Source organism: Callorhinus ursinus, unplaced genomic scaffold, assembly GCF_003265705.2.
Source record: "Callorhinus ursinus isolate GAN/ISIS: 27379988/994484 unplaced genomic scaffold, GSC_fseal_2.0 scaffold5, whole genome shotgun sequence".
Lineage (NCBI taxonomy): Eukaryota > Metazoa > Chordata > Mammalia > Carnivora > Otariidae > Callorhinus > Callorhinus ursinus.
The window spans coordinates 59563296-59591080 of record NW_027397067.1 but is presented as its reverse complement, the minus strand read 5'-3'; the positions used below and the strand labels follow the sequence as shown (position 1 = coordinate 59591080).

Below are 27785 nucleotides of genomic sequence, written 5' to 3'. Positions count from 1 at the left end.
TTAGAGTCAGTTTTACTTTATTTTTCACAGAGTTTTCAAACATAAATTTAACATTATGGGGTTCTCTGTCATTGCATTTTTATTTAATGAATGTCGATTTATTACTTCAAAACTGAGGGAACAGTGATAAAGTTTAGCAAGAAGGAAAAAAAGGCAGAAGGTGGTGTTCCGAGCCTCAGTCCTTTAATATCAGCACTGTGTGTACTGTTCAGTGGTGGGGAGGGGTTGGGGAGGCTTTGTGGGAGATGATACCAAAAAAAAAAAAAAATCCATCAATTGCGCATATGATCCCCTCCCCTTAAGGTTTACTTAAACAATATGTTTCAGTTTTGCCTCAAACCATTCCTCACCACTTCTGCTCCCAAGAATCTACCACTATCTTGGTTCCTGAGCCATTAAGGATGACACTTTCTGTTGTATAATGAACTGCAGTATTGTTTGAACAAAGGTAACATATTTTGATTTGTGTAATTTTTTTGGTAGTTACTAGTAGGATACCTCTAATATGAGAAGAAACCTAGCAGTGGAAATGCTTGTATCCACGATAGCTATACTGTGTTTAAATTATTGCTGGTGTGTGTGCATGCTGTTGTGGTGTGTTGTATGGATGTAATGTACACGGACTGATAATAGGCAGATACACCTGATGGTGGATTCTAATAGGTGAAACCATTAACTCTGCCCTTTAAACATGAATCTCTTAAGGAGTTACATGACCTACTTTATGAAGTCTAGAAGTTTGAAATGGGTATGGAGTTTAAACCTAGTGAAGTCATCATTATCATAATACTTATATCTGCTCTGAATTTACTAAGCAATTTTAAAAATGACAAAGAAAACTATAAATCAAAATGCCACATTTCACCATATTTTCAGAAATGCTTCCGAAGAAAAATTTTTTAAAGTCCCATTTGTTTCTGTTGAGAGGAGCAGTTAAGTGAGAGTGCTGTTTCTGAATATATCTCTTTATGGGGTAGCACTTTATAGTTTACACTTGTATCCCAAAACGTTATGTAGAAATAATATGGAACATGTAAAGACTCCGTACTGTGACCCAATGCGTTTTTCCCTAGGGTGATGGATTCTGTGCGTCACCCCAATGTGATGATATTTGCCAGGCTTGTAATACTGGTTTTGAGGGTTGCTGTATGTCCCATTTCATCAAGCAACACAATACAACAACTTTGGTATCTAGGTAATTGACACAGTCAAAATAGGCTCTGGAATATGTTCCAGATACTTCTAACTCAGAAGTTAACTTATATGTTCAATTTGTTTAACATTTGAATAAACAATGACTCATTGTCAGCTCTTTAAGCCTTCTATAGTAGATAGTATTAGAAAGTAGTATACAAGTGCCCATAGTTTATTTTGTTTCTTTTTTCCTTTATTTGAAGGGAGCATGGTTCTCCTATTTGCATTTATAATTGCTTTATCTGTTAATCACTTTGTCTTCATGATAGTGAATAGTATAGTATCATGAAGAATAATAAACATATTCATAGTATCTAATGTGTATGACCTAAGCTTTAAAAAACATTAATAATGTATTATTTGAGTATTAAAATAACCTAGAATGAACCCAGTATAGGATGATAGATACACCACAACTGCTCTTTAGACATTAGATACATTTTAGCTGTAGGGAAAAAAAGATAAAAAAGATTTCAAAGCCTCAGAGCTTTTTACTTGTAGAATCTGGAGAGAATTTATGGAACTTACTAATCAGCAAATACTTTTAATATAACATGTGCTTCTTGATTAGATTCTACAATATGGCTTTCAGCGGATTCTTGTGGGTCAGTATTGCAATTTTTCCTTATAGAAATATATATTACGTCTGAGATCAGAGACATCTCTAAATAGTGTAAATATATAGGGCAGGAGCTAGTTTGTGGAATCTTTTCTCTATTACGTGATACACTTCATGTACAAAGGGATCAAGCATTACTAATCTAGTTTTAGCTTTATTTTCTCTGAGCTATGCACAAGTGCAGCATATGAACTTGTGACTTCATATTAACTTAGTGTGTACATGTACGTACACATATCTATATTCTCACTTGTATAGAATGTTTCTCATTACAGGCACTAAATGGAATTTTAACATATTACATATTTTTTAAATGACTTTAACCTTCGTAATATTCATTTTAATTACTTGATGTATCCCAACACCTATTTGAGGGTTAATTTAATTATAATTTTGGTTCTGAAATGAGACCAAGATTGGCAAAACAAATTAAAAACTAACTTCTCCTTGTGACTTCTCTGTGATGTCATTATCCAGACCTCATCTTTAGCTCTGAAAGATGTAGAAATAAATACATCAGCCTGTTACTCTCTCAATACTCTTAAGTAGTTCTGAATATATAAAAGTTCCTGAAAGAGATTTTGGTTTTTGTTTCAGCTTTACTTTATGATGCCATTAAATATTTTTGAAAGAGAATCTCACTCACTCTGATTTTTAAAAATACCATTCAACTGATGAAGTTAAGACTGATCGTATATATCTTAATTTTAACCAACTGAGCCGCCCAGGCGCCCCTAATATATATATTAATTTTAATGAAGGCCCGTGTTACTACTTTTTCTCACGACATGTTAGCCCAATTGTTGAGTGATTAATAATTCTTTTATCAACTGTTCCTGGATATACCTTTGAGATCTTTTAAAATCGGGTGTTTACTGTATCTGGCAGCTGAACTTCTTTGTTAATAAATAAATTTGATTATGAATTGAAGAAACACAAGTGATTATATTTAATACCGTCTTTAGCTTATTATTGGAAGTATTATTGCAAAATTTTCACGTCAGTTCTTCAAACTTAGGTACGTTTTGGAAAATAACTTAGGTACAAGTGGCCAGTGGAAGCAATTACATCCAAGCAAGGAGTAATATGAAACATTATTTTCTGTAACTTATCAGCAAATTCTAAGAATTGCATTTAGGACAAATTTGCATTACATTCATTGCATGAAAGATGTGGTAAATTACTATAAGAAACTCACTGTCATCTAAACCTCAATGACTGTGAACTCTTTATTTAACTCTCTATCCCATTACTGTTTATTCTACTTTTAAATGTTCTGTTCTTAAGACAATTTCTGTTGTTGAAAGAGTGTCCTAATTATTTACATTTTGCTTTTTCTTTGTCGCCTGATAAGCTTTAACTAAGAAAACTGTCACTTGTAAGATTTTAGGCTGATAGTAAAAATCATAATGTACACATTTTATGTATAAATATGTGTACATGATCTTGCATGTTCAAATTGTCAGACATTTAACTCTTCAGTGTTGCACATATTTGTGTGTATTTATGTACATACCTATCATGTATTTTTACTTCCAGAAGTATTCAATACATCATTGTTAATTTTTAATTATGTATATATATGCTCTTCTTACTCCCCGAGTAATTTGATATATCATTGACAATAATAAACACTTAAAAATGAGACCAGTAATGAATAGAAATAGAAAATAGGGGGGTAGATATAAGTGTAAGCAGGTTTCCTCCTTTTTGTGTCATGTTCAGTTGCTATTTAAAAGTGTGTGTGTGTGTGTGTGTGTGTGTGTGTGTGTGTGAACAGAAGGGGGATATGGATACTGTACAATCCATTATAACGTAAGGAACTATTGAAATATATGGCTTTATTTATTTATATATTTTGACACAGGAAACTTTGACCTCTTTGCCTGTGGTACTTGGGAATTTTAGATAAAGCCCATTGGGGTCACACTCATCAGTTCCGGCTTTGCGTGACAAAAAGCATTCTCTAGCTTCTGGTGTGCTAGCTACTGTGCTGTTTTCCTTCAGGACTGGGAGTCCTGTAAGTTAATTTGGCATTTGAAAGCACTACTAGAATTTTTCCTTTTTGAAAATCCTCTGGATGGTTTTCAGAGGAGTAAGCAGAGATCACGGGCAGTGTGATGTCGTTCCTTTCAGGATGCTAAAGAAAATTATGCTGAGAGCAAGCATGCTTCCTCTGGATTATTCTGCTGTGCTTTATTACCATTTTTTTTCCTCCTCTTTGGGATCTGATATTTCAGTTTAAAGAGGAATAAAGATTTCTCCTTTTAGTGGAAAAATGTGCTAGCCGTAGGATTTTTTACCTACATTTCTTCATAGTATGTACATTTCTGGGGGGAGAGCAGTATAAGAAGAGGAAGAAACTTGTATACCACAAAATAATAATATGCTTTTGTTGTTTGCTCTTGAACAGGCCTTTGCCATTCCATTTCTGTGAGGAAATGCATTGAATGAAATTAAATAAAGTTGTGGTATAATTTTGAAACGATTTTAAGCACCAACTGTGACATATTTCTGGCAGAAAGATTAAGACAATGTTAGTTACTCAGTCCTTTCACCAAACTCTGTATTCCAAGTTTATAAATATGAATTTGGCCATTTGATCACAGATGATGTTTGATATGAATGGATCTTAATTCAGGGAAGAGAGGACTTAAATTATTCTCACCATCAGTATGCTTTAGATTTGCAAGAAATACAATGCCAAATACCATGTTGTCAGTCCTTTGAGATTTTTTAGTAAAGAGTTTTACTTGTTTATAGTAGCTTATATTCAATGATATCAAGCACAGGCTGCTTAACATATTTGTGCCTTGATCTCTACTAGTGAAGTTCAATAAATGATTGTATTTCCACCAAGATTTAGGGAGTAATGTACTAGTAGCCATCTACAAATGATGGTTCTGAGGTTTGGAATTTGTAACTGATTTTTAGGAGCTATGGCATAAATATAATAATAGGTAGAAATATTTAGAGTGATCACCTTTTATAAAAGTTAGTTCTGTCTTTCATGTCTAGGAAAATATAGCAGTGAATGTTTGCTTTTTCTATGTTTTGTCTCCAAGCAGAGGAAACTGACAGTTTTATGTTTTAAGTGCCGAAAGTTGTTCTTGGCTAAGCAGTCCCTGAGTTAATCACTGGGATGTTAACTTGAATTTTTGTCTTTGAAAAGTTTTCGAATTTTAAAGCGAAATATGTTTCCATTATTTCCAAATTGACATCCTGTGCCCTGGATTGGTTTTTAGAGAAATGTTTTCCAAATTCTCTTGGATTGCTTGAAGTCCATTGATTTTGAAATATTTAGTTTTGTTTTTTTAAGCCTTTCCGAAAGAAGAGGGAAAACTTCATCTTTTTAAGATTTTCTTATTATAGAACCCTCGTTATTTACCATTAAATGCAAATTAATTTTGCATTTATTTTGTATACTTTTTCCTTTTGTGTTCTTTTCAGAAACTCATTTTGATGCATCAGAAATTGAGAGAACAGTGATTTCAGCTCTCCAGCCACACCTTTCTGTGATAAGATGTTGTGGTCATTGCTAAGGAGTCACTACAGAGAAATCCTGTCTTATGTCATTTGCACACTTTCATTTTTACTTCAAAGAAGAGTGGTATTTGAAAATCATATATTTATTCTAATTGCACATATTGTGAATGGTGTAAAATAACATGACATTTAGGTTTTTTTTCTCATTTGCGTCTTAGGCAATTTGTGTCTAAAAATTTGTTTGAAGGAGAAAGAAAAAGTATTTTAACCAGCTTTGAAATTAAGTTAAGACAGTCTTGTGGAATTCTTCACAATGAATATGAAAATATAAAATACAGTCAGCGCACAGGGTTAAAATTTACTTTATATGTACAGTGGCGGCTTTAACCTGACATATTCTAATGTAAAGGATGTTTTAGTACAAAGATGATTTTCTCTGGTTTTGCCCGTATTTTATTTTTTGCAAGCTGTTTGCTTAAAATGATTGGCATCCTTAAATTATGGTTATGTGTAAAACAAATAAGGCTACTACTATAAAGAAGCAACAGCTCTGCACATTCATCTTAAAGACTATTTTAAGATCTTTTCGTTTGCAACGAATGCATCAGGCCCCAAAGAACTAGATAGTATCCCTAACACATCACCCACACTATTCTCTTGAAGTGAAATTGACTCTGAGAGCGCGCATTAGCTCCACTCCTAGTGGAGTGTATTTCATAGTATTTTGGTGTCTCTGCTGGTAGAAATGTAGACATTTCAACCAACCACCTCCTTCTTTGGTTCCTCTGCTGTCAGGTGAACATTTTGCCAAAACTTTTGGTCCAGTTCAGTGTAATCAAAAGCATGTTGTGGAATTGGGCTAATGGGATGATTTCAAGTCATGTGTGATGTGTTATTCTGAAAAAATAATTTTAAAAAATTAACCTATTTGGAATAGAATTGAAGAGCTAGGATGGTGTTTTTAGATTTAATTCCAAGACCCTGGGTGCTCGTAAAGAATTAAACAATTCTATAGATCATTTCTCCAGAAAGTGGGGTTTATTTGGGTAACCTTTGTAGAAATAATCGGTTAACTTATATTTTGACAAAACGTGATCATAAAAATATGCGCAGATTTTCTGAGCGCAGTAATATATGCATTTTATTTCTTTAGGTTCCGTCAATAAAACCATGTACAAAAGAAAATGAACAGAAGAATACATTTAATCACCTGTCTGAGGTCAGATGTTGAGTGAACTGTGTAGCCTGCAAGAGAATTCTCTTAGTTCTGTGCTTGTGTTCTAAAACCTGGCCCCCGTCTCCTTTGCTCATGGGCACATTTCGTCATGTGTGCGAGAGTGTCTAGAGTTCTGCTTCCCACGGACGCGTGGAAATGTGGATTTAGGCTTGAGAGCCTTTGAACATTTTTTGCTGAGGAAAAGTGGAAGCTGGCTGATGAGACACTTCTTACTGACTGAACTTCCCTTGCATGGTCCCTCTAAAATCTACGACTCAAGTTTAAATTTTGGTTCTTCGTTGTTCTTTTGTTCAGGTATTATTCAGAGTGATCATAGGATCATGTTTGCTTTTGAGGGATAGAAGCTGAGGACATAAGCTACTATCGATTCTCGCAGAAGCATCTTATTTTACAAAGGAGAGCACTAAGGATGAAGTTAAGTGAAATTTCCCATGATGACATAGCTACTGAGAAAAAGAACTGAGCTTAGAACCCGTGTCTGGTCGCCATCTCCATTTCTGCATAGAACACTAGACAGGTGTGAGGTTTGTGGAGGAAGTCTGCCTAATACATGAAATTCACTACTCTTCATTTTTCCTTTTGTGGGTGGGTTTGAGAATAGAATTAGAATGTCATTTATTCATACGCAGTGGGGAACTGATCATGTAATAAGTCAGTTGGTACCTTCACGTTATTTCTCTATCAATACCTTATGACAATAGGGGAATCAGGTGTGTAATCCAGAAGTCATCCTGAAAGTTAAAAAGTTACTGCAGAAAATTTAGACTTAATGCTCTTTCAAACCCCTGAACAATACAAGCCTCTTTAGATTCGTGTGTATAAATTTCAGTTGGTAAAGAATTAGTTATAAAATGTTCGTTAATAAGGAGTTAGTTTGTATTATTCTTCTCCCTGTAGTTTAGTAGTTTAAAATACCTCCCAACATTTATTTGTTTTGAGGCCAACTTTAAAAATAAAAACAGTCCGTTTGAATTAAGGATTTTTTATCTTCCAAGAAACTGGACTTTTCTTTATTCATAACAGCCATAAGCCCCTTGGCAGGTTGAAAACTATAGACAGCATCTGTGAGATTAGGCCTGAAATGTGCAATTAGTTATTAAAACATGGTTGAGAAACCATTTGTGGCATTTTAATAAACTCCTCAGCATTTAGAAAAAAATTAACGAAAGAATAATAAGGAACTTCCATTTATTTTAAATGCTGTTGTTATTCTGTCTTTTGAATGATACATTTCAGCTTAAATGTAGTAAAAATGATATATTTTAAAATATAAATGTAATGTCTTTATTTGTCTTTCAGAATTTCTTTAAAGTTACATTTTTATCCATGACCCCACTGTACAATATGAATACAATTAACAGTTCTTTATTGGTTGAAGTCAGGCTAATTTTAATCATTTACTCTGTCGCATTGGGAAAAGCAGGAAAAATTCTCTGTCTTAGACATCTGAGGTGTATTTTACTAAATGTCTTGTATCTTCTTATCTTTCACTTCTGATAATTATATAATCTAAAGGTTGGTGCAAATCCCCTCATCAGTGAAATTTATGATGCTTCCTCAACCTCCGATGGCACTTTTATTTCCATTTCTGTTTTAAAGAATTTTGGTGAGTGCCGGGCCGAAAACTGTTGGACCCAAGACATCCCCCAGACTGTTTTAGAAGACAGTTCTAGGAGGGTCTTTGGCAAGGAGCAGGAAGTGTGTCAGACCCCCAAATTTGGTCCAGGGTCTGCCCTTGAAGCCATTTCATGTTGAATTGCCAGCTTGAAGATACCTGTTGGACTGCCTTTTATTTGTCTGGGTTTGTGTCTTAGCCAGAGGGCAGGCTTGTCTTTTTTTTTTTTTTTTTTTTTTTTAATTTTGTTGTTTTGTTTCACTGATGTTTCTTTCAGGTGAAAACCCTTTATAAATGGCTGCTTTAAAATAAGAAAATTTGCCTGTGGAGAAATGATCACATTCAGTCAGAAATAATTACATCGGAGAGTAATGAAATAATCTTTAATATTGAAAAGCATTTCTTCTAAAATGGGTTGAGGAATCATCTTAATGAGTATGGTGACCATCTTACATAAAACCTCCTTCTTGGTATAGTGAGCATACTGTACAGAGAAAGGCTGAAAACTTCCATTACTATTACCTAACTATCTAGGGTTTTGCCTTCCTCTTCCTCTTGCAATTGATGATGTAGTTGATTTTTTATGTAGTTGAGTTTTTTTTTAAACCCTACTGTTAATTAGAGTTTAACACCCGATGTTTACTTGATGAAACCATAGGAAATGCTATCAATGCTTACGTTGCCCTCGTTTTTCTTAATGTTATTTGGGGATTTATTTTTCTACTGTTCCTCTCCCTGTATTCCAAGGATCTCTTTTTCTCCGTTGACTTTAAGAGATTGGAACCTTACCATGTACTCTTGGCATTGCAGATCAAAATAAATTTTAAGTGGCTCTTATTTCTGGGCTTTGTTTTTCAGAAAGGACTTTCTTGTTGGCTTTTAAAACAGGTCACATCCAGATAAGGTTTAAATAAGATGAGTTTTTATATGTTTTTTTCCTTTCCACTTATTAAGGGATTTGCTTTCCTGATAAATCAGTATACATTTAATTTTTTTTTTTTTTTTACCCCTTCGGAATCACAGCTTTGCTAATATATTCATCCACCTTTAGTAAACCCCTTCGCAAACATTCCTTAAAGTGTTTTATACTTGTTCTCACGGCTCATATTCGTAAACAAAGACTATCCTGGATGTTTTATAGAAGGTAGCTACATGGCATTTATTTTCTGCTCATTTGGATTCTAATCCAATTACAGTTGTTCATGGAGCCTTCTTAGAATCTAGGAAAAGTCCAGTTGCAATTCTGTAGCTAATACATGGCTACTGAAGCTGAGAGATAGGTTATGGTTTAAAGCACTGGACTGATTTTACTTAACAGTCCACAGATAATGAATATAGCTCCCTTGAAAGCTTAGAAAAATACAAGGTAAAACAAAACAAAAGGCTACTTTTTATTTATTTCCAGATGGATTCCATCTTGTACTTGGCATGGCACAAAGTCAAAATGTTGCACTTTGAGATTTATTAATTAGAATGTTTCTAAGCCAGATATGGAATCTGTTCTCCTTTTTCAGATAAAAGATAAACCTACTCAGCTATAAAAATAACTTTAGAGTGGGAAAAACATTGAAATCTTGAATCTGGGTTTTCTTTTCATGTATACCTCCATTTCTCAACAAAGTGAAATCTACCAGGTTCCTCCTTTTGTTGACACTGCTGTATTGAGGACACCAGTGGCCTCATGGCAGTCAAGCCCAGTGGTCTTTCTATCTGACTGCATCTCTTCAATGGATTGGATGCTGCCAACCATTCTGTTGAGGATCTCCCCTGGCCTGGTTTCCCAGAGCAGTGCATCCCTACCCCACTTGTTTTTGTCTGTCCTTGACTTTCCTCTTCATCTCTGCACTTTTCCTTAGTAGTACATGTTTTCACCTTTTGATCTGAATGAAGTAACTCCAGAGTCTTCACCTCCAGACCTCACCTGGCTTCTGAGTTCTAGTGTCAGTAGTCTTCAAACACGATAGGTACTTGTTTTTAAATCTGTTTATCATCGTTGGCCTGGCATTCGGGACTCTAAGCTGTGTTCCCAGTTTACCAGTTCTGTCTGTACTATACCATGTGTCTGTCCTCAAAGTAGTACTTAGTCCTGGAACATTCCCAAACCAGCCTTCATTCATGTTCTTCCCTCTCTGAGATGCTTTTCATCCATCCTTAGCTGTAGGAACTCTACCTCTTCCTCAGATGTTGACTTTTGTTTTTCTTCCTGAAGTCTTAAGATCTACAGTCATTTAGATTTAAACATCTCTGCCCTGTGCTTCCATTTATTGGTGGCTTTGGTATATAGCCCATACCAGAATCTACTTGGCATTGCAAGTCTGGGGAGAGTGAGAGGATACACAGTTTATTTCTGTCCCCTTTAGAATCCCTTAGATGCGGTAGTTTCTCAAAAGTGTTGCGTTAAATTGGCACATGGGGGAAGGACACTTGGGCCAGCAGAGCACGAGACCTTTAGGTATTGACAAAATTGTGAAATTGGGTTGTTAAGTTTCCTAGAGATAAAGGATTATCTGATGTTGCATCTTGAAGTTTGTCCTGACGTATTGTCCCTAAAGTATAATACCGCTGGTTACAACTTAATGTGCCGTGTTTTGCGGGGTACTTTCAAATTCTTTTATTGATTAACATCACTGAACCAAGTGTGACAGTGTTGGTAAAACTGAGGTTAAAGGGAGGCCCAAACACATTTGTGAATTATAGGAAATTGAAAACCCATATTACCTTGTGCTACTACAAAATAGTCAGAGGCAAAGTGATAGATGATGTGCCCTGAATATGTGAAGGTTAACAATGTTAGGTTCCAAGGTCACCAGCCAGGAATGGGTAGTTTTAACTTTCTCATGTTGAATGTTTGTCAGCTCAAATACTGTGTCCCATTGTTTGAGGACAGTGGCTTATGCATTGGCTTCAAAGTTACCTGTGAGAGGTCCAGTGCTTGGATGTTAAGGGGGCAAGGAAGATTTAGACCTTGGGAAGATCTAACACAGACACTGGTAAATAGGATTTGTCAGGAGCTGAGCAGAAGCATAAGTAATGCTGCTTCGGGATACCCAGGTTTATGGCAGTGAAGGATATTCAACCTCTCCTTGCTCTTTTCTATTTCCATGTCTCCTTGAGGGACGGCCAATAAAGTGATAACTGAATAAGAGCTACTGAGACATTTCTCATGTTGAAACAAGAACGCCTGAGACTTTTTTGATTGTTTGATTTTTTACTAATTACTTTTAATTTCATTTTAAAAGCCAAGGAACAATTTTGAAGTTTTTTTGTTTCGGATATTTTTTTTTTTAAGACCATATCCTTGGCCTTCTCTCTGTAGTTTTTTTTTTTTTTTTAACTACAAATCTTTCTTTTATCTAAGAATTGGGAAGTCCCTTTGATTTAATATATGAATCTGTTAAGCACTTAAATATTATCTTAAACAGCTCTGGAAAATTACGGAGGCTTGCTATTACTGTGCATTCCCCAATCTGTACGGGCATGGAACCATGAAGGAGAATCAAGGAGAGGATCTATTTAACGAATTTCTTTTACTTCTAGGACAGCTCATTATTTGGAGGACTCTCATTTATCTATTTCTTTCTTAATAACAAAACATTCCAAAGCTTCCTAGAAACCTTAGCTAATTGCATTTTTCAGACATACTTTTCTGATGTCACCTTATGTCTATCAGCAACTTAAAAAACCCTTTGAAGGAAATTGTTGGGGATTTTTAAGAGTAATAGCTGCCTGAAATTTACCAACTATTTAAGTGATAGTAGAAAGAGTTCCATGGAAGAGTACATTCTAGTTAATAAGTAGGAATTTTTAAATGCTCTGTATTTTTCCACAACTGAAGGGGCGCCTACTTTTGGTTGAAAGTGAGTAGGCGAAACGTAGTCCTCTTCTTATAGTCTTGGTGGCTTAGAAATCTCTTTATTGTAGTTTCATAATCCCTGACATGACTATCTAGCTCTCATGTCTGCTAATGCAGAAATTGAGGAAGGAAATGCATGTTTTGGCTCCATTAAAATGTTCCTTATCAGACCGTATTGTAGGAGGAGTGGTCACCCAAGATGCCTCTATTTGCCAGCTTGACGGTGTGTGCTCCCTCGAGCTTCCGGTCTGCTAAAGCCGTGTGGTGCCCTGTAATGATGGGAAGGAGCACATTATTAAATGTGTTGGTCGGGCGGTGGTAGTGTTTTCACTTGTGAAAATCAGGGAGCAGAGGGTTTGCAAACTTTGCCCAAAGGCTTGATACAGTTTGCATAGAAATGAGCTACGTGTGGCAACAACTGGTTTGGTGGATGCCTAGCTAGTGCTGATGGCTAAGGAGAAGTGAGAGCAACCACAGGCCTTAGGTGAGCAAGGTTTACAGGGCAAAGGGTCCTTCCCCAGAGGGGCCACCTTCACATGATGGTGTAATGGGTCACATTTTGGAGCATTGTGCTAAGTGTATTGTCTCCACCTGAGAGAGGACCTGCTGTCATCCACGTTTCTCAGGGCAGTCGCCTAGGCTGGGACGGGTAGCAAGAGCAGAACCAGGATTTGAACCCAGGAGGTGTGTCTGGAGAGCTAAGGCTTGGTAAGCACTTCTGCTTCACTTCCCATTTGCCGTGAGCAGGGTTTTCAGTTGCTGTAGAATCCAGGGGTTTCAAAGACTAGGTGACTTTCAGACTCGTGCTGTTACAGTCTGTTTTCTTCTCAAACACTAATCTACCTTTGTTCATTTTCAGAGCTATAAAACCGTCTTTATATGTGACATTTTAAAATCCGGTTTTAGTAATAACTCACGTTCAACTTGTGTTCTTTCCATAGAGGTAGCAGCAATCTTGTGTTAAAAAAAAAAAAAAAATCTGTTATTAGTCTGACTGTGTCTTCTTGGCTCCATTACAGCAAAAAGGCTGTGATCAGCAAACTCTTGTAGGGGGAAGTTGTTGAATGACATGGGGATGTGGTACTGTCCTGTTAATCCTCAGGGCTTTGTGTTTCTTAAATTATTTGCGCTCCTGGACAACTGCCCCTGCTCCAAATGGGGTCTCAGCGTGGCATTCTGACTTGGCTTCTGTGTGTTACAGGAACATTTTATTAAAAGGAAAGGTTGGTTTGGGTTAGGCATACAAACCAACCCCTTACCTATTAGCTGCTTTGTCTTTCTTGGATTAATTAAAAAAGTAATTTATGTTTTATGAATGAGCTTTAAAGATCTAGCGTGTTTTGGTGGTTAGTATGGTCACACAAGAAAAAGCCAAGAGTAAACCTGTTTTTTTTTCCTTTCATTTTAAGGAGAAATAAAAAAAAAAAATCAGAGCCTCAGAACAGTAACAGCAATAGGATTCCATTTCCTTTTAACTGCTTCTCAAGAAGCTCCAGTCAGAGCGAGTTGGCGGTGTCTTGGAAGGAGGCTGCCGGCTGGCTGCCTGTGGCCTTGGGAGCTGCGGCGAAAGGAGCTTTGTGCGTGTCGGTGGCGTTCGCGGTGCCTCGCACGAGCCCCCGGCCTGCTGCAGCCACCACGCGTGCTCGGCGCCGGGCTGTGGGCGTGTTGTCGCAGGCCGCCCCGCGGAAGCGGGCTGTGCGCTCGGCCTGCGCGTCCCTGCGTGCGGCTGGTGCGCGGCCGGCTGCCGGCGCTCTCGGCGCCCCAGCTTCCCCCCGCCCCCCTCCGCGCCCCGCGCCCCGCGCCCCGCGCCCCGCCGGCGGGGTCGGCGGCACCCGCCAGCCCGCCGCGCGCGCGTCCCTGCTCCTCCTCTCCGCCCGCGGCTCCCGCCTCCCCGCCCCTCTCCCCACTTCCCAACCTGCTTCGCAGTCTCCAGGAACGCTCTCCCTCTCGTCTTGGCCTCTCCCTTGCTTCCTCTTCTGCTGCTGGCCCCTCTTGGCTCTGACGTTCTCATTGCCTTTCCTCCTGCGTAGCATACCCGGGATGGGTTGATCAGCACTTCCTCCTCCGTAAATCGGACTGTTCACCTGCGATCGGTGTGCAACTTGTAGACGGTCGCCCGTTGAGATAACTGAAGTTCTGGTTTTGCATTCGTTACACAACTGTTGTCTTACTAGCTTTTCGGTCTGGCACGTACTTTCTCTTACACCGTTTTCAAGGAGCTGCTTCAACCAGGTATCTCTGATGTTTTGGAGTGTATTTACTTACGCAGACATTCTTGAGTACATGGAAGGATTGTGTCTCCTGCATTCTCAGGAAGCTTTGAGTAAAATAAACATCAGAAAGTCATATGCACTAAGTCACAATGTATGTTATAATTTAATTTAGTAGTTTTTTATAAGCACGCGAAGCCTCTCTGCAGTGGCTGAGACTTCTCTTATATTTTTTGGTGTTCTGGTGATGAGGACTTTATAGTTTTCTTAAGGAACACATTTTGAAACAGTTCTGTACATGGATCCCTATTAAGTTTTATCCCTCTCTACATTATCGAGCTTATTTTTAAAATTAATTCTTTTTAAGGTCATGCTTTTTACACCCCCTGTATTTATGTCCTTTTCTGAAAGGAAAAAATACGGAAACCCGTATTATTAAGGCCATATCATGACATATCAGTAATTTTAGTAGAGCTGTTCTTCAGTTGTTACCACAAGAAACTTTTAGCGAAAGGATTGAACTTTATCGGTTCATATAATGTATATCCAGTTGCTTCCTTTTTGCCTCCAAGATTCTAGGATGACTGATGTAAAGAACATAGGCGATATATAGCTGGATCTAAGGGGGGGGGCATCTTGCAGGGGACGGGGTTTTATATTGATGCCTCAGTTGATTTTAAATTTCCCCCCCAAAACGGAAATTTAGCTCCTTCTTTTTAACTTGTAACACATTAACTTTTAGTACTGCTTTCCCTAGGGAGTGTGTTTGTTAAGTTGATATCCTAAGTTATTTCGTAAGACAGAATAAAACTGGAGCTGTTTTGTTGAAGACAAATTGACCCTTAAATATAAGAAGTGATTTAATAAAGAAAGTCATTTTAAAGTAGCATGTTGAAAAGAAAATGATAATCTTATGATTAAAAACATCAGTAATACTAAGCCAATTGTTGGTAAGTACTGCTCTGTCCTCAAATTTTTAACTACATAATTACGCTATGAAAACAAAGGTACGGAAGTCACAGCATCAGGAGCTTAGTTATAACATACAAATAATAAATACCGAGTCCACCATACATTTTTCTTATTGTTGGAGCAGCCATTCCTAGAGTTTAGAAGGTACTTACTTTAGTAGTTAGAAATGCATCACAATATTTTTTAACCTTTTTGGCTTTTTTTTTTTTTTTGCATATTTCTCTTATTTTTAAGAGCCCTTTGGCCTCTTTCCAGGCTTATTTGTTCTCCGGATATGTACGGTACAGATTAAAATATAGACGTTTCAGCCATCCCATGCCTTCTGGGACTTATGATTGTCTGGAATAGGCTTATGTCCAGCTGTGTTTAGAAGCTCACTAGGTTGCAGCTATGTTTTCCTATCTGTGGTGTGGCTGAGTTGGAATAAAATCAGAATTAGAGTAAGCGTCTAACTTCCCTAGTTTACAGTTTTCCCATCTACAGGCTGTGAGCAGTAGTACCTGGGAGCAGATTGTGGGGGGTTACATCAATTAAATAATATATGTAAAACAGGTTTGGTGATTGCCAAAGGGCTGTGTGAATATGAATAGTATAATAATTATAATTGTTCTGTTCCTAACCTTTTAAATTTTCATATATCATTAACTTTGGGAGTGTCTATTAAACTGTTCAAATGGGTGTTTCTAAGGTTTTATTTTATCTTTTGATTTAAAACTTATGTTTAGGATATGTGCAGAGTATAGTTCTGGCTGTCAGCTGTTGTAGGGAAGAGTGGCACCAATTGTTCCAGAAGACTGGTTGGCATTGTTCCCTAGGAGGAACGCACACACGCACACACACACACACACACACGCACACACACCTTAACTCATCCATCCTCCTGTTGGATTTCTGCCGTAAGAGCTTTGGTGTGGAAGTCCATTCTGAATTGTAAAAGTTCTTAAAAGAAATGGTTTTGAGGTATTTTTTTGCATTGTCCACCGGTGCCTTATTTTATGGGTCATGAGTGACCTAGGCCATCATTTTTATTTTAAAATGTATGTGGTACATTGGTACTTAATTTTAATACATGGTCTTAAATACAGGACTTTTTGAAAGGCAGAGATTTCCTTGCCTTTTTGTATTCATTTCATGAAATTTCTTCCTCTTCTTTAAAATGAGAGAGTCCTAACCACATTCTCCTTCAGAGTTCATTGCTGTCTTCTTTGTCAGTAGGTTGTGGTGAGTCCATCAGGATACATCAGGCATCCTTCCTCAGGAGTGGTCTCTCACAGATAATATTTTGTGATTCTCTGTGGATATTTTAGAATTTATCTTTGTTTTCGTATATGGGATATGTGCCACATGATTATAAACACTTGGTGAATAAAAATGATTTGTTACTACTGAGGTCACCCAGTTTTCTGCAGGAGAATAATAAATAGTCACATGATTTCACAGCCACGGTACATTGTACGCCACGGTGCAGTGGTTCTGAGGCATCTTTTGCAACCGTATGTCCTAAGTTTTCAAGCTAAGTGTGTTTGTGTGTGTGCGCGCGTGCGCGCGCGTGTGTGTATGTGTTCTCTTTTTTGTTCCTTTTCAAGAAGTAAGCATGTTCTTCACATCCAAAATAAAAATTCTATTTATTTACAAAACACGTCTATAAAAGAAATAACAGTAGGATTAAAATTAAAGGTTTTTTTTTTTGAGATTAGAAGCTCCAAGTATTTTCTCAACAGCGATATGTGAAATGTCATTCATTTTTTTTCTAGGGGAAATTATATTGAACCATTGGGATTGCTTTTTATTTGATAGCAAAGAAGTCCCTACTGAGAGCACTAATCCTAAATTTTTGTGGGCAAGAATGCTATCAAATTATACTTGGAATAAATAACAAGTCCCATATTAGGGGCTTGCAGGGTTGTGTTGATGAAATAACTAGAATTTCTCTATACAAGTTTTCAATTAATGGAGGAAGTCCTAGAAATTATTTAAGAATTTCCAAAGTGAGATTGTCAGGGGGTTTGAATGATACCAGTTCTCTGAAACTTCTTTATCATTTCGACAGTTCCCTATTTATTTGTATTCTATAGTGAGTCATGGGCTCATATTTGTATTATATTTATATTTTATTTATAATTATCATATATGTGTGTAGTATTTGGTAATAAGTATATGCATACTTTAAAAATGCTCATGCTTTAGATTTTGGAAATTAAGGAAATTGACTATAGAGCTTTTCATTTCCACATCACAGTTGTGTTTCAATACTGATCTTCAGTAACTGGAAGCCATTTCTATATTCTGGTAATTTGATAACCCACTTTGAAATGTATTTGTTGAGCTCATTGTAATTCCATGTGTCTCTAATGAAAGGCATGTGAAGGTATGGGTTGAAAGAATTAACTGTGGTTAGTCCTTGCCGGAGACCCTGCTGCCCCTTTTGGGCAATCTTTAACCTGGCACCCACTCCTGTGCTTGCTAAAATGGAGTTTTCCAAAATCTGAATGATGTCATGTTTGAAAGCGATGCCAAGAAACAATGTGGCAGTTTCTAAATTTTGTGAAGCTAAAATCCCTGGTTACAAGAAAGAGTACATGTCACAGATGAGTAGTTAGTAATGACTACAGTTTAGCAGGAAAAGAGCAATTCCCATATGCTGATTCTAGTCTCATAACAAAGAATGTTATAGAAAGATTGCACAGTATTTAACAAGCTGTGAGTTAATGTGACAGTGTCAGTGGATCTAGTTCCAGAAGGATAATCACTTTACCATATTTCTTCAAAAATATTTTAAGTTATACAGAAAACTCACTACAAATGAATCCAGACTGTTCCCACTGCACTCTACCCCCGCTAAGTTAGGCAGTAATACCGAGTTTAAAGTCTTGAGACTGCCTGATGCTAAGGACCTAGATAAATAAATAAGTCTCACTGTCAGTCTGAACCTCAGAGGTTTACCTCTTGTAAACTGGTGAGTGGGTATAAGTGAGAATGTTATCCTTGAGTATTTGAGACTTAGTTTTCAGTACATCAGTTTACCTCTCACTGAGAGCCACTCCCAGTTTGAACATAGACTGCATTCTTCAACAGCTGTGGGCACCTTAGGAGTCAAGAAAATGAAGTCAAGTTGCATTGCTTTCAGCTCTTTGGAGCATGTACTGTGGGCAGTCTTTGGTATGATGGATTTGTGATCCACAATTCATTTCCAAGGCCTTTCCCAGAGACTTGGTCTCTTATGTGCATTCATATTGGCACGATGATTTCCATGCTGCTATGAACTGTAACAAACTGGTGGATTTAACTTTGAATCTTAGGCTTGACTGTGTTCCTTTAAAGCTTAGAGCTCATGCTCATCATTTTGCTGTTGCAAAGACTCTTAGAGGCAGGGATGGGGAGCAGCAGGGGAGTGGGGAGAAGGTCTTACCTCCTTCAGTGATGTAGAAAAAAAGTGCATATTCTCCATCATGGAAGAAGATAGCCTTTTTCAATTCCGAGAATATTGTTTTATCATTCCACTAGGGAGACTCTCTTTTTCCCATGAACATATATAGCTGGGTATTAGGAGAGGGAGGTATATAAAATTAGCAATCCATCATGAAAAATTTCTACAAAATGCCTTTTATAAAGGCGATTTTTTTGAAAGCAATTATAAAGTTGATAATTAAATGAAATGCAAATCAGATTATATTTAAATTACAGTTTCCAATCTTCCCATTGTTTAAGACATTCCCTGGTGACAGGCTATGGAATGAAGGTGTTCTGGTACTGTAAATGCTTATGGTGCTCTCCCTGGTTGTTGACTGCTTTGAAGAAGTTAAGGGCTCCTCTTTTGTTAGAAAGACAATGCTTTTGGTATCCAGTGCTTACCTCCTGAAGTAACAGGCACCACATTCCACTGCCACTATTTGATTGACCCTGTAATTTCAGTAAACAAACTTTGATTTAAAGCAAAAAGCTCAGTGATTTTTTTTTTTTTGAAGTGAAAACAAGAGAAATAGAGTCAAATTCACTTTTTCCTTTTCTTTCCACCTAAAAATGTTTGGCTGCCTTCTATTTTTATTTATTTTTATTTTTTTAAAGATTTTTATTTATTTGAGAGAGAGAGTGAGTGAGAGAGAGCATGAATAGGATTGGGGGGAGGTCAGGGGTAGAAGCAGGCTCCCCACCGAGCAGGGAGCCCAACGCTGGACTCCATCCCAGGACCCTGGGATCGTGACCGGAGCTGAAGGCAGACGCTTAACCGACTGAGCCACCCAGGCGCTCCTGCCTTCTATTTTTAAATTTTGTAATGACTGTGAATATACTTGAAGAATTCCCTCTTGCCTCCCAATAGATATTGGCATCTTGATGTCATTCTTCATTCAACAGATGAATGAAGACTTGCCGACTCCGTGTGTGCCCCACGAGGAGCTTGTAGTCTGGTGGGGGAAGAGTGGGGAGTGTGCCAACGATTTCAGCACACTGCCTTTTGCAGTCTCTTCCAGTTTATATTGTCTTATGCATTTAATTTTGTATTCTCATTCCCTTTAAAAAATAACTGTGAGGTAGACAAGTTATACACATTTATTATGGGAATTAAGACAATATAGATAAATCCAAAGAAGAGGATAAAACCCTGGCAAGAGCCACTCTTTGATTTGAGTTTATGTGCTTCTGTAATCTTTTGAGTGTGTGTGTAACTGTGTGTGTATAAGTGCGAGCATTTCTCTTTTTTATTCTCTCATCCAACCTTGAAAAAGAGGCAATTTTGCCAGGAGTTGATTTTGGAAGTACAAGGAGATGTCTGCTCACAACTTTTTGCAAGGCCTGTTACTTCAAATTTGAGAACAGTGGCAGGTATTTTGGCTAAAAATGCAGGGCTGACTTGTGCCTAAAGATACTTTCATGGCCTTAACATAAAATCTCATATCAGGTGGTTCTTTTGCTCACATCTTCAGGCTCTCAGCTGCGTAGTCTTAGAGCCATTGCTGGGTGCAAAAGGACCAATCACTGCCTCAAAGCAACCTAATTTTGGAGTGCTCCTACTATAAAAACAAATTCCATCTGGATGGGGAGTGACTGGGAGACTTGAGTCATTACCAGGAAGTAGTGTTGAAGTGAAATCTTAGATGAGCATTTAGTACTTAAAGCTGAGGCCTGCCAGAGGAAGCTCTGGGTATAGACTGGCTTGAAATAAAGAGGTGTGTTCTGCTGAGGTCTTCCTGGCTATTTTAACTACTGGCTTGCATGGATCAGAGGGGACTGGTTGGAGTATCATTGAGCTTTGACCAAGTCTGAGTGAGCTTCCAAAGGGACTAGGAAGATCTGGAATCATTTTGGAAGGCTTGCTTCTAAGTTACTTTGGAAAACTTCATAAAATGCTTCAGGTCTAAGAACTTTGGAGTTAAAACGGCTTCAACATAAACAGGGCTCAGATAAAATGCTAAGTACCGGCAGGCAATTCAAAAACAAATGGGTGTCAGGTAGCTTAGTTAGTCATTTGATTACCTCTTCTTGTCTTTTCATTAAGTTTCACTCAGCTTATTCACTAAGTTTCAGTAACTTCAGTAAGTTCACTCAACCATTATTTACTGAGCAGCGCCTATTCACTTATAGGTACTGTACTTGGTTATGAGAATATCAATACTAATGACCACAGGAGAACTCTGTCCACGTAGGAATATGAATATTGAAGCAGATTAAGTAAAATATTACTAGTCATAACTCCAATTTGAACTATAGAAGAATACAGTGACACATTAATGCCTAAATAATCCAGTATCATTAATGTGCCACAAATTTAATATCTGCAACAACATCCTTTCATGTGAATTGGTAAGATATCTTTGATTTTTATTGATTTTTATTTATTGATTTATTTTAAGATTTTATTTATTTATTAGAGACAGAGCACAAGCAGGGGGAGTGGCAGAGGGAGAGGGAGAAGCAGGCTCCCCGCTGAGCAGGGAGCCAGATGCCAGGCTTGATCCCAGGACCCTAGGGTTACAACCTGCGCCAGAGGCAGTCGCTTAACTGACTGAGCCACCCAGGCGTCCCACATAGCTTTGATTTTTTAAAAAATTCTTCTTTCTTGTATGATCAAATTAGATTTTTTTGGAATACCTGTTCATTTTTCACCTTTCTTTGGTATACATGTCACACTACTTCTAGTTCAGTTTCCCTGATCTCTTTGATTTAGAAACTTCAGGTGGATTCCTGTTTTCCACAAGTGCTCTAACCTCATCCACTGGGATTCTAGATTCTCTTACTAACCTTTGCAGCCATATTTTAGTAACCCAGATTCTTCCCTGTCCCTTACCATATGTTTATATTGGAGAGAAACCCTTTGTTTCTCTTACATCTCTTTGCTGCAGTCTTTTCTTGTCCCCAGAGCTGTGCAATTCTTATTTCTACCCCAGGCTCATCTCTACTCTCCTCCACCTTAAATATTTTCACTGTTAGTGACCACGTTCCATTATTGCATTATGAATGAAAGAAATAGTGGGCATAATAATAACACTCATAAAAATAATAGCAGATATTTAGGACTTACTCTTTGTCTTCAAGGGACTTTATTGTTTGCCCTGCTGATTTTGGTGCAAAATCTTATTATAAGCATATAATAATTGTTACCAAGATATTTTCCAATAAGCCTTATTTCTTTGACAGAAGGAGCTAGTTTCTTAAGCAATAATTTTCTCTTAAATTTTTTTCTCCTTTTGCTATTTGGCAACGTTGTTATAAACATACTAGGTCATCAATAAATACATACTATATGGATGAAATAATTGTCTATAAATTTTGGTATGAAGTGCCCTTGCCTATAGGCAGCGTGTATATATGATATTTGATGTTGCTTTGGTACTTTATTTTCCACCTTGGTGAACAAGAATTTTTTTTAAACCTTTAATATTCTATACTCATGGCATAGTAGATAGGAACTTTACTGAGAATTAAATGTATCAAATTTTATTTAATAGCCAGACTATCTATTAGGCTTTGGGAAGCGATCGGTTTTAAACAAGGTATATATGTATGCACATACATATTTATATATTAATCTATAAATGAACATCGGTCAGAATATAATCATTATATTGCCAGGATTATAGGTAATTGCTTATGATAAGAAACTGTAGTACTATTGGCACTGTCTTATCAAACAGTAAAAAGATTGCATCAAAATCAGAGATAACTGTTTAGATATTAAATTGTTTTTTATCTTAATAAGGCTTTTCCCATTACGTAACTATGTAGAAATTTTATCCATAATCCATTGGTGTGAAGAGTTTGTGTGAAGTTTGAACGTAGAGTTTATGTAAAGTTTTGGGAACATATATGGTAAATGAATTGTGTCATATTTTCAGGAAAAAAGGAATCTTCCACAGAATGTATGCTTTAATCCTTTATTGCAGAGAGTTGCTGATTTTAACCAAACACCACTAAAATTACTAACACCACCAAACCTGTTTCAGTTCCGTCAAGAAGCCACATTCTCTCTTGAGAGAGAATGAGCTCTTCTGTTTGCAGAATCACTGAATCCCTGAGTCACTCTCGCCCCCTTCACCTGGCCAGCTTCTGCTGCCTTGCAGTTTATAGTCATTTTCCCCCAGAACCCTTTCTTATACAAAATCTAAATCAGGCGCCTCTGTGTTCTGTTTTTCTTTTCTTGGGCTAGACTGTAAACTCCCTGAGGGAGGGCTTCATGTCTACCTTCACAGGTGTATCTGCAGCACCTCGATCGATGCCCACAAAGTATTATATGGCTGAATGGATACATGTGATGTTGCAGTGGTTCCCCCCCTTGTCCGTGGTTTCGCTTTCCATGGATTGTTACCATGGCAACTGCGATCTGGACGCAGATGATCCTCCTCTGACGTAGGGTCAGGATGTCAGTAGTAGCCTAATGCTACATCACCACGCCTGCGTCATTCCCCTCACTTCATCTCATCACCTAGGCATCTTACCAGCACATCGTCACGAGAAGGGTGAGTACAGTGCAGTAGGGTATTTTGAGACGGTGACCACATTCATGTAACTTTTATTACAGTATATTATAATTGTTCTATTTCATTATTAGCTATTGTTAATGTCTTATGGTGCCTAATTTATAAATTAACTTTATCATAAGCATAGAAAGATCAACAGATAGATCTATATAGGAAAAAACATAGTCTATGTAGGTTTCAGGCATCCAGTGGGGGATTGGAACATATCCCCTGAGGATAAGGAGGTCTACTGTAATTTATTCTTGATTGTAAGCATCAGTTATCATAGCGTATGGTTAGTTTTGTAATAGGTGTACAGAAATTAGAATTCGGTGCTAAATTCTGAAGGGTACTGATGCCAACAGATAACACTTGACTTTGACTTCTGGACAAAAAATTCTGATGGCAGCTTGTTTGGGTAATCATTTGCCATTTTTTTCATGAGGATGAAGTGAAGGGTGCACAAGAGGATAAAACTATGGGACATGTTGACATCAGAAACTTTATTCTAAGTTACTGAATCAAACACTGAAGCGGTTCTTTTTCAGGTAGTATTCTTAGTCATCAGAAAATATTCTTGAATAGTGCAAAATATTTCATGCAGTTTTTTTCACCGTGCATACACTGGACTGTAGGCATTACCTTCCAGAATCTGCCTACTCTTTTAGCTCATTTGGACCCTATTGGTGATATTTTGTGAAAGAGAATTACATTTTCATTTCCGTAAGTCAAGGTGGCATATTTTGGGACCTACAACATTTCCCATCCCCCTCAGAATATGGTAAACACTTAACAGGCTACAATTTAGAGAGACTTCTATAATGTCTCACTTTTAATGTAATTTGTTCTATTTCAACATTAAAGCAGGGCTTTCTTAATGTTATGACAAGATTAAAATGTACTGTCTGTTACTCCTGTGATATGTTAACTTTTTCATGAAATCATTGTGATAGCATTTTATTTTTTGAATAGCACCCTGATTTGTGGGCTAAGTAAACAAGGCATCATTTGCAGGTATGAGGATGATAATAATATTACCAGGTACCAATTTTGTTTGTTCAGGTGAACTCTGCACTATAATCTGGTTTTGAAGTAACTACGTAAAACTGTTATTATGAAATGTTGTGAAACAAAAAGTTCAAAAGAATAATGGAAGCAGTTAATTTTAAATAATCCTGCTCAGTGTCCCTGTTTTCTGGGCACTGTGCCTCTCCTTTCACAAACACCTTTTCCCATCCATGCGTATACTTGTTTCCTGTAGTCAGCAGTTAAATGTATGGAGCGTTCATGCTTTGACGCCCAGAACACATACAGCCTCAGTAGATGTGGGGCCAGCCAATCCGTTCTTATTCTGCTTAAACCAAAGGCTCCTAAGCTTGTTCAGGCGACTGTATTCTCTGACTTTGTGATTCTCTTTGAGGAAGGAACTCCATACAATAGTGTTAAAATATTATATCAAACAAACCTGTACCTACAAAACAAATGCTAACTGCCACATGAAATAGTTTTTAGAAATAATGTTTTCACATGTCTCTGTTGACATTTGTGGGCTGCTTGTCCATTCATTTTTAGAGGCTATGTGATAATAAAAGCCAAAGTCTTACGAAAATATTTACCAGGTGGAGTGTTTAAAACGGATAGAATTTTACCTATTAAATTCTCTTCTTTATGCAAGGTGAGAAACACCATCATTATTTGATTTGTGAGATGGAGTACTTTATTACATAGATTGAGAACCACTAGCACAGATGAAGGTAGAATCAGCCACACTTCATTTAGACACAGCATTTAATCAGAGAGGGAGACAAACCCCATGAGACTCTTGACTCCGAGAAACAAACGGTGGGTTGTGGAAAGGGAGGTGGGTGGGGGGGTGGGGTAACTCGGTGATGGGTATTAAGGAAGGCATGTGTTGTGATGAGCACTGGGTGTTATACACAACTAATGAATCATTGAACAGTACATCAAGAACTAATGATGAACTGTATGTTTGCTAATTGAATTTAAATTTAAAAAAACAGCATTTATTCAGCCTTTTAAAAATACTCAAAACTTAGGAAGAAGCCATAGTGTTGTTTTATGGGCTGTTTTTCATCTATTTCATTCAGTCTTTTAAGATAAGCATGTTACTTTCACCCCTTTAGTTTTCTCATTTGTAAAATAAAGCTCATCAATTCCTTGCAGGCTTTCAGTGAGGACTAAAGAGAGAATTAGATGAGCCAAAAAGCAAATGGCTTGTACATAACAGGGCCCCACTTAGTTCTCTTCCTTCACTTAGATTGTGGTCCACATGATACAGTGTATCCTCATGATACATTTAGTAACTGTCCTCTGCTACCACCACCACCACCAGCTCCTCTCTCCTTGTCTATTACCTTCTTTCTTCATAGGGTGCCTGTTGCTTTCTGCTCTTGTTTTTGCCTCTGAACTCTTTTTAAATCTTTTACCTTTTCAGATTTCTCTTGTCCAGAACTTATTTTCTTCTCTTCTCATTACTCTTTTATTCTTTTTCCTACCACCTTGTTGCCTCCTTTAGCACATTTGGCTCTTTGTGCCCTGCAACCTGGCCTGAGTAACCAAGGACAGCCTTGTGCTCCATTGAATTGCTTGGGTTAGCCCATCAGACCAGAAGAGCTGAAAGATTTCTTCTCAGTATATTACTGCATGGTCCCTGCAGAGCACCTGCTGTTTCACTGAAAAATCACACTCACGTGCACACATACACTAATTTTTTAGCCAGAAAATGCACAGCTCATACATCTATAGCTCAATGAATTACTACAAAATAAATGCTCTGTGTAACTGTCTCTCATGTCCAGAAATAGAAACTGTCGGTACTCTACAAGCCCCCTTTGCCAGGACCCTTGTGTCCCCTCCTGTTCTCTGTTCTCTTCCTTTGCCCAGGAATTAATCACTCTCCTGACTGATTCTGATACTTTAGATTGGCTTTGCTTGTTTTTGAACTTTACATGCATTAAAATATAATACCCCTATGCATTAAAAGTATGCATTCTCTTGTGCCTGACATCTTATGCTCAATGTTGTGTTTGTGAAATTCATCCATGTTGTTGTATGTAGTTTATTTTTATTACAGTATAATATTCTGTTGTATGACCGTACATTCCATTGTATAGTCATATACCACAAATTTTTAGTCTATTCTGTTGAGGTACATTTGGGTTGTTTCCAGTTTTGACAGTTCAAATGATGATGCTATGAGCATTCTTATGAACTGGACTTTTATTTTTATTTTTTTAAGTAGGCTCCATGCCCAGTGTGGAGCCTAATGCAGGGCTTGAATTCACGACCCAGAGATTAAGACCTGAGCTGAGATCAAGAGTCAGATGCTTAACCGACTGAGCTACCCAGTTGCCCCCTGAATTGAACTTTTAAATTAAACTTCTGGTTTTATGTCATTCCATATGCTTTAAGTTGCTAGGAGTCTGATCCAAATGTTTGAGACTTTTCTGTATTTTTTTATGTTCCAGCCTATTCCTTTAAAATACAAGCTTTTACTTATTTTTTATGCATTATGCTATTAGTACAGAATATTTTTAATTTTGGAATGTTAGAGAATACGTGATGAAAAATTTTATAAATCACATTTGTATCTATAAATGCGTGTAGTTATAGTAAATACAGGTTTCCCCCACCATCTGAAAGTCTGTTGTTCCTATGAAAACTTTCATGAGCTAAAATGGTATATTTTCAAAGTTTGCATTATGCCACTTCACTTTTAGAAAAGACCTACACTCTTATAGTAATGGCTTCTTTTGTAAAAGCGAAAATTCTCTTCTGATTTTTTTTGGTCAGCAAAAACAAGTACTAATGTAGGTTTTTCCTAAAAACAAAGTGGTATAATGCAAACTTTTGGAAAGCAGAAGATACCTGTATTATTATATAGTTAATAAATATATTAAATACCATGTGGCATTCATGTACAGAATAAATAATCATTCAGGTAAATGAACTTATAAAAATTCATTTTGCTGATTACAGAAACATCATTATGGAATTATTACTACATAGAGTATGCTTTTTTTTTTTAGTGAACCTTTGTCTAACTGTAATTCAGTCCTCAAATTGTACATAAGGTTTTGTAGAGATATATAGAACCCAAATCAAATCAACATAGTTGTGAGTCATAGATTTTTTTTTTTTTTAAGATTTTATTTATTTGACAGAGAGCAAGCACAAGTAGGGGGTAGCGGCAGAGGCAGAGTGAGTCACAGTTCTAAAAAATAAATTTGGGGCACCTGGGTGGCTCAGTCGTTAAGCGTCTGCCTTTGGCTCAGGTCATGATCCCAGGGTCCTGGGATCGAGTCCCACATTGGGCTCCCTGCTCGGTGGGAAGCCTGCTTCTCCCTCTCCCACTCCCCCTGCTTGTGTTCCTGCTCTCGCTGTCTCTCTCTGTGAAATAAATAAATAAAATCTTAAAAAAATATATAAAATAAGAAATAAATTTAATTTTTACTTCTCACCACTTATGCATTTATTGTTGTATGACCATGGATCCGAGCTATGATATCTGGTTCTTTTTTTAGCCTAACTAAAGACAAAATTAATGCCATGAGTCCTCGAATGTCTTGATTTAGTTTGTTATTAATTATGTTGATGATACAACTTTAGCATTATTTTAGCTTTTAG

The 27785-nt window shown here is 37.2% G+C and overlaps 1 protein-coding gene across 16 annotated transcripts in view; it reads left to right on the top strand.

Annotated features, from left to right (window-relative positions):
- TRPS1 (transcriptional repressor GATA binding 1) overlaps positions 1–27785 on the top strand; it is a 256423-nt gene that overhangs the window by 7596 nt on the left and 221042 nt on the right. For 4 of the 16 annotated variants that reach the window (XR_012378304.1, XR_012378306.1, XR_012378303.1 and 1 more), the window contains exon 1: positions 22896–23138. The exons of 8 other annotated variants lie outside the window; for them this stretch is intronic. Coding sequence is in view for 2 of the 8 variants with exons in the window: in XM_073893123.1 (XP_073749224.1) it covers positions 23057–23138 (82 nt within the window). In the remaining 6 variants the exon portion in view is untranslated. Of the gene's footprint in view, positions 1–14060; positions 14237–22893; positions 23139–27785 lie in introns of those variants that run through there. 4 more of the 16 variants (XM_025871017.2, XM_073893123.1, XM_073893132.1 and 1 more) reach the window with 4 other exon arrangements.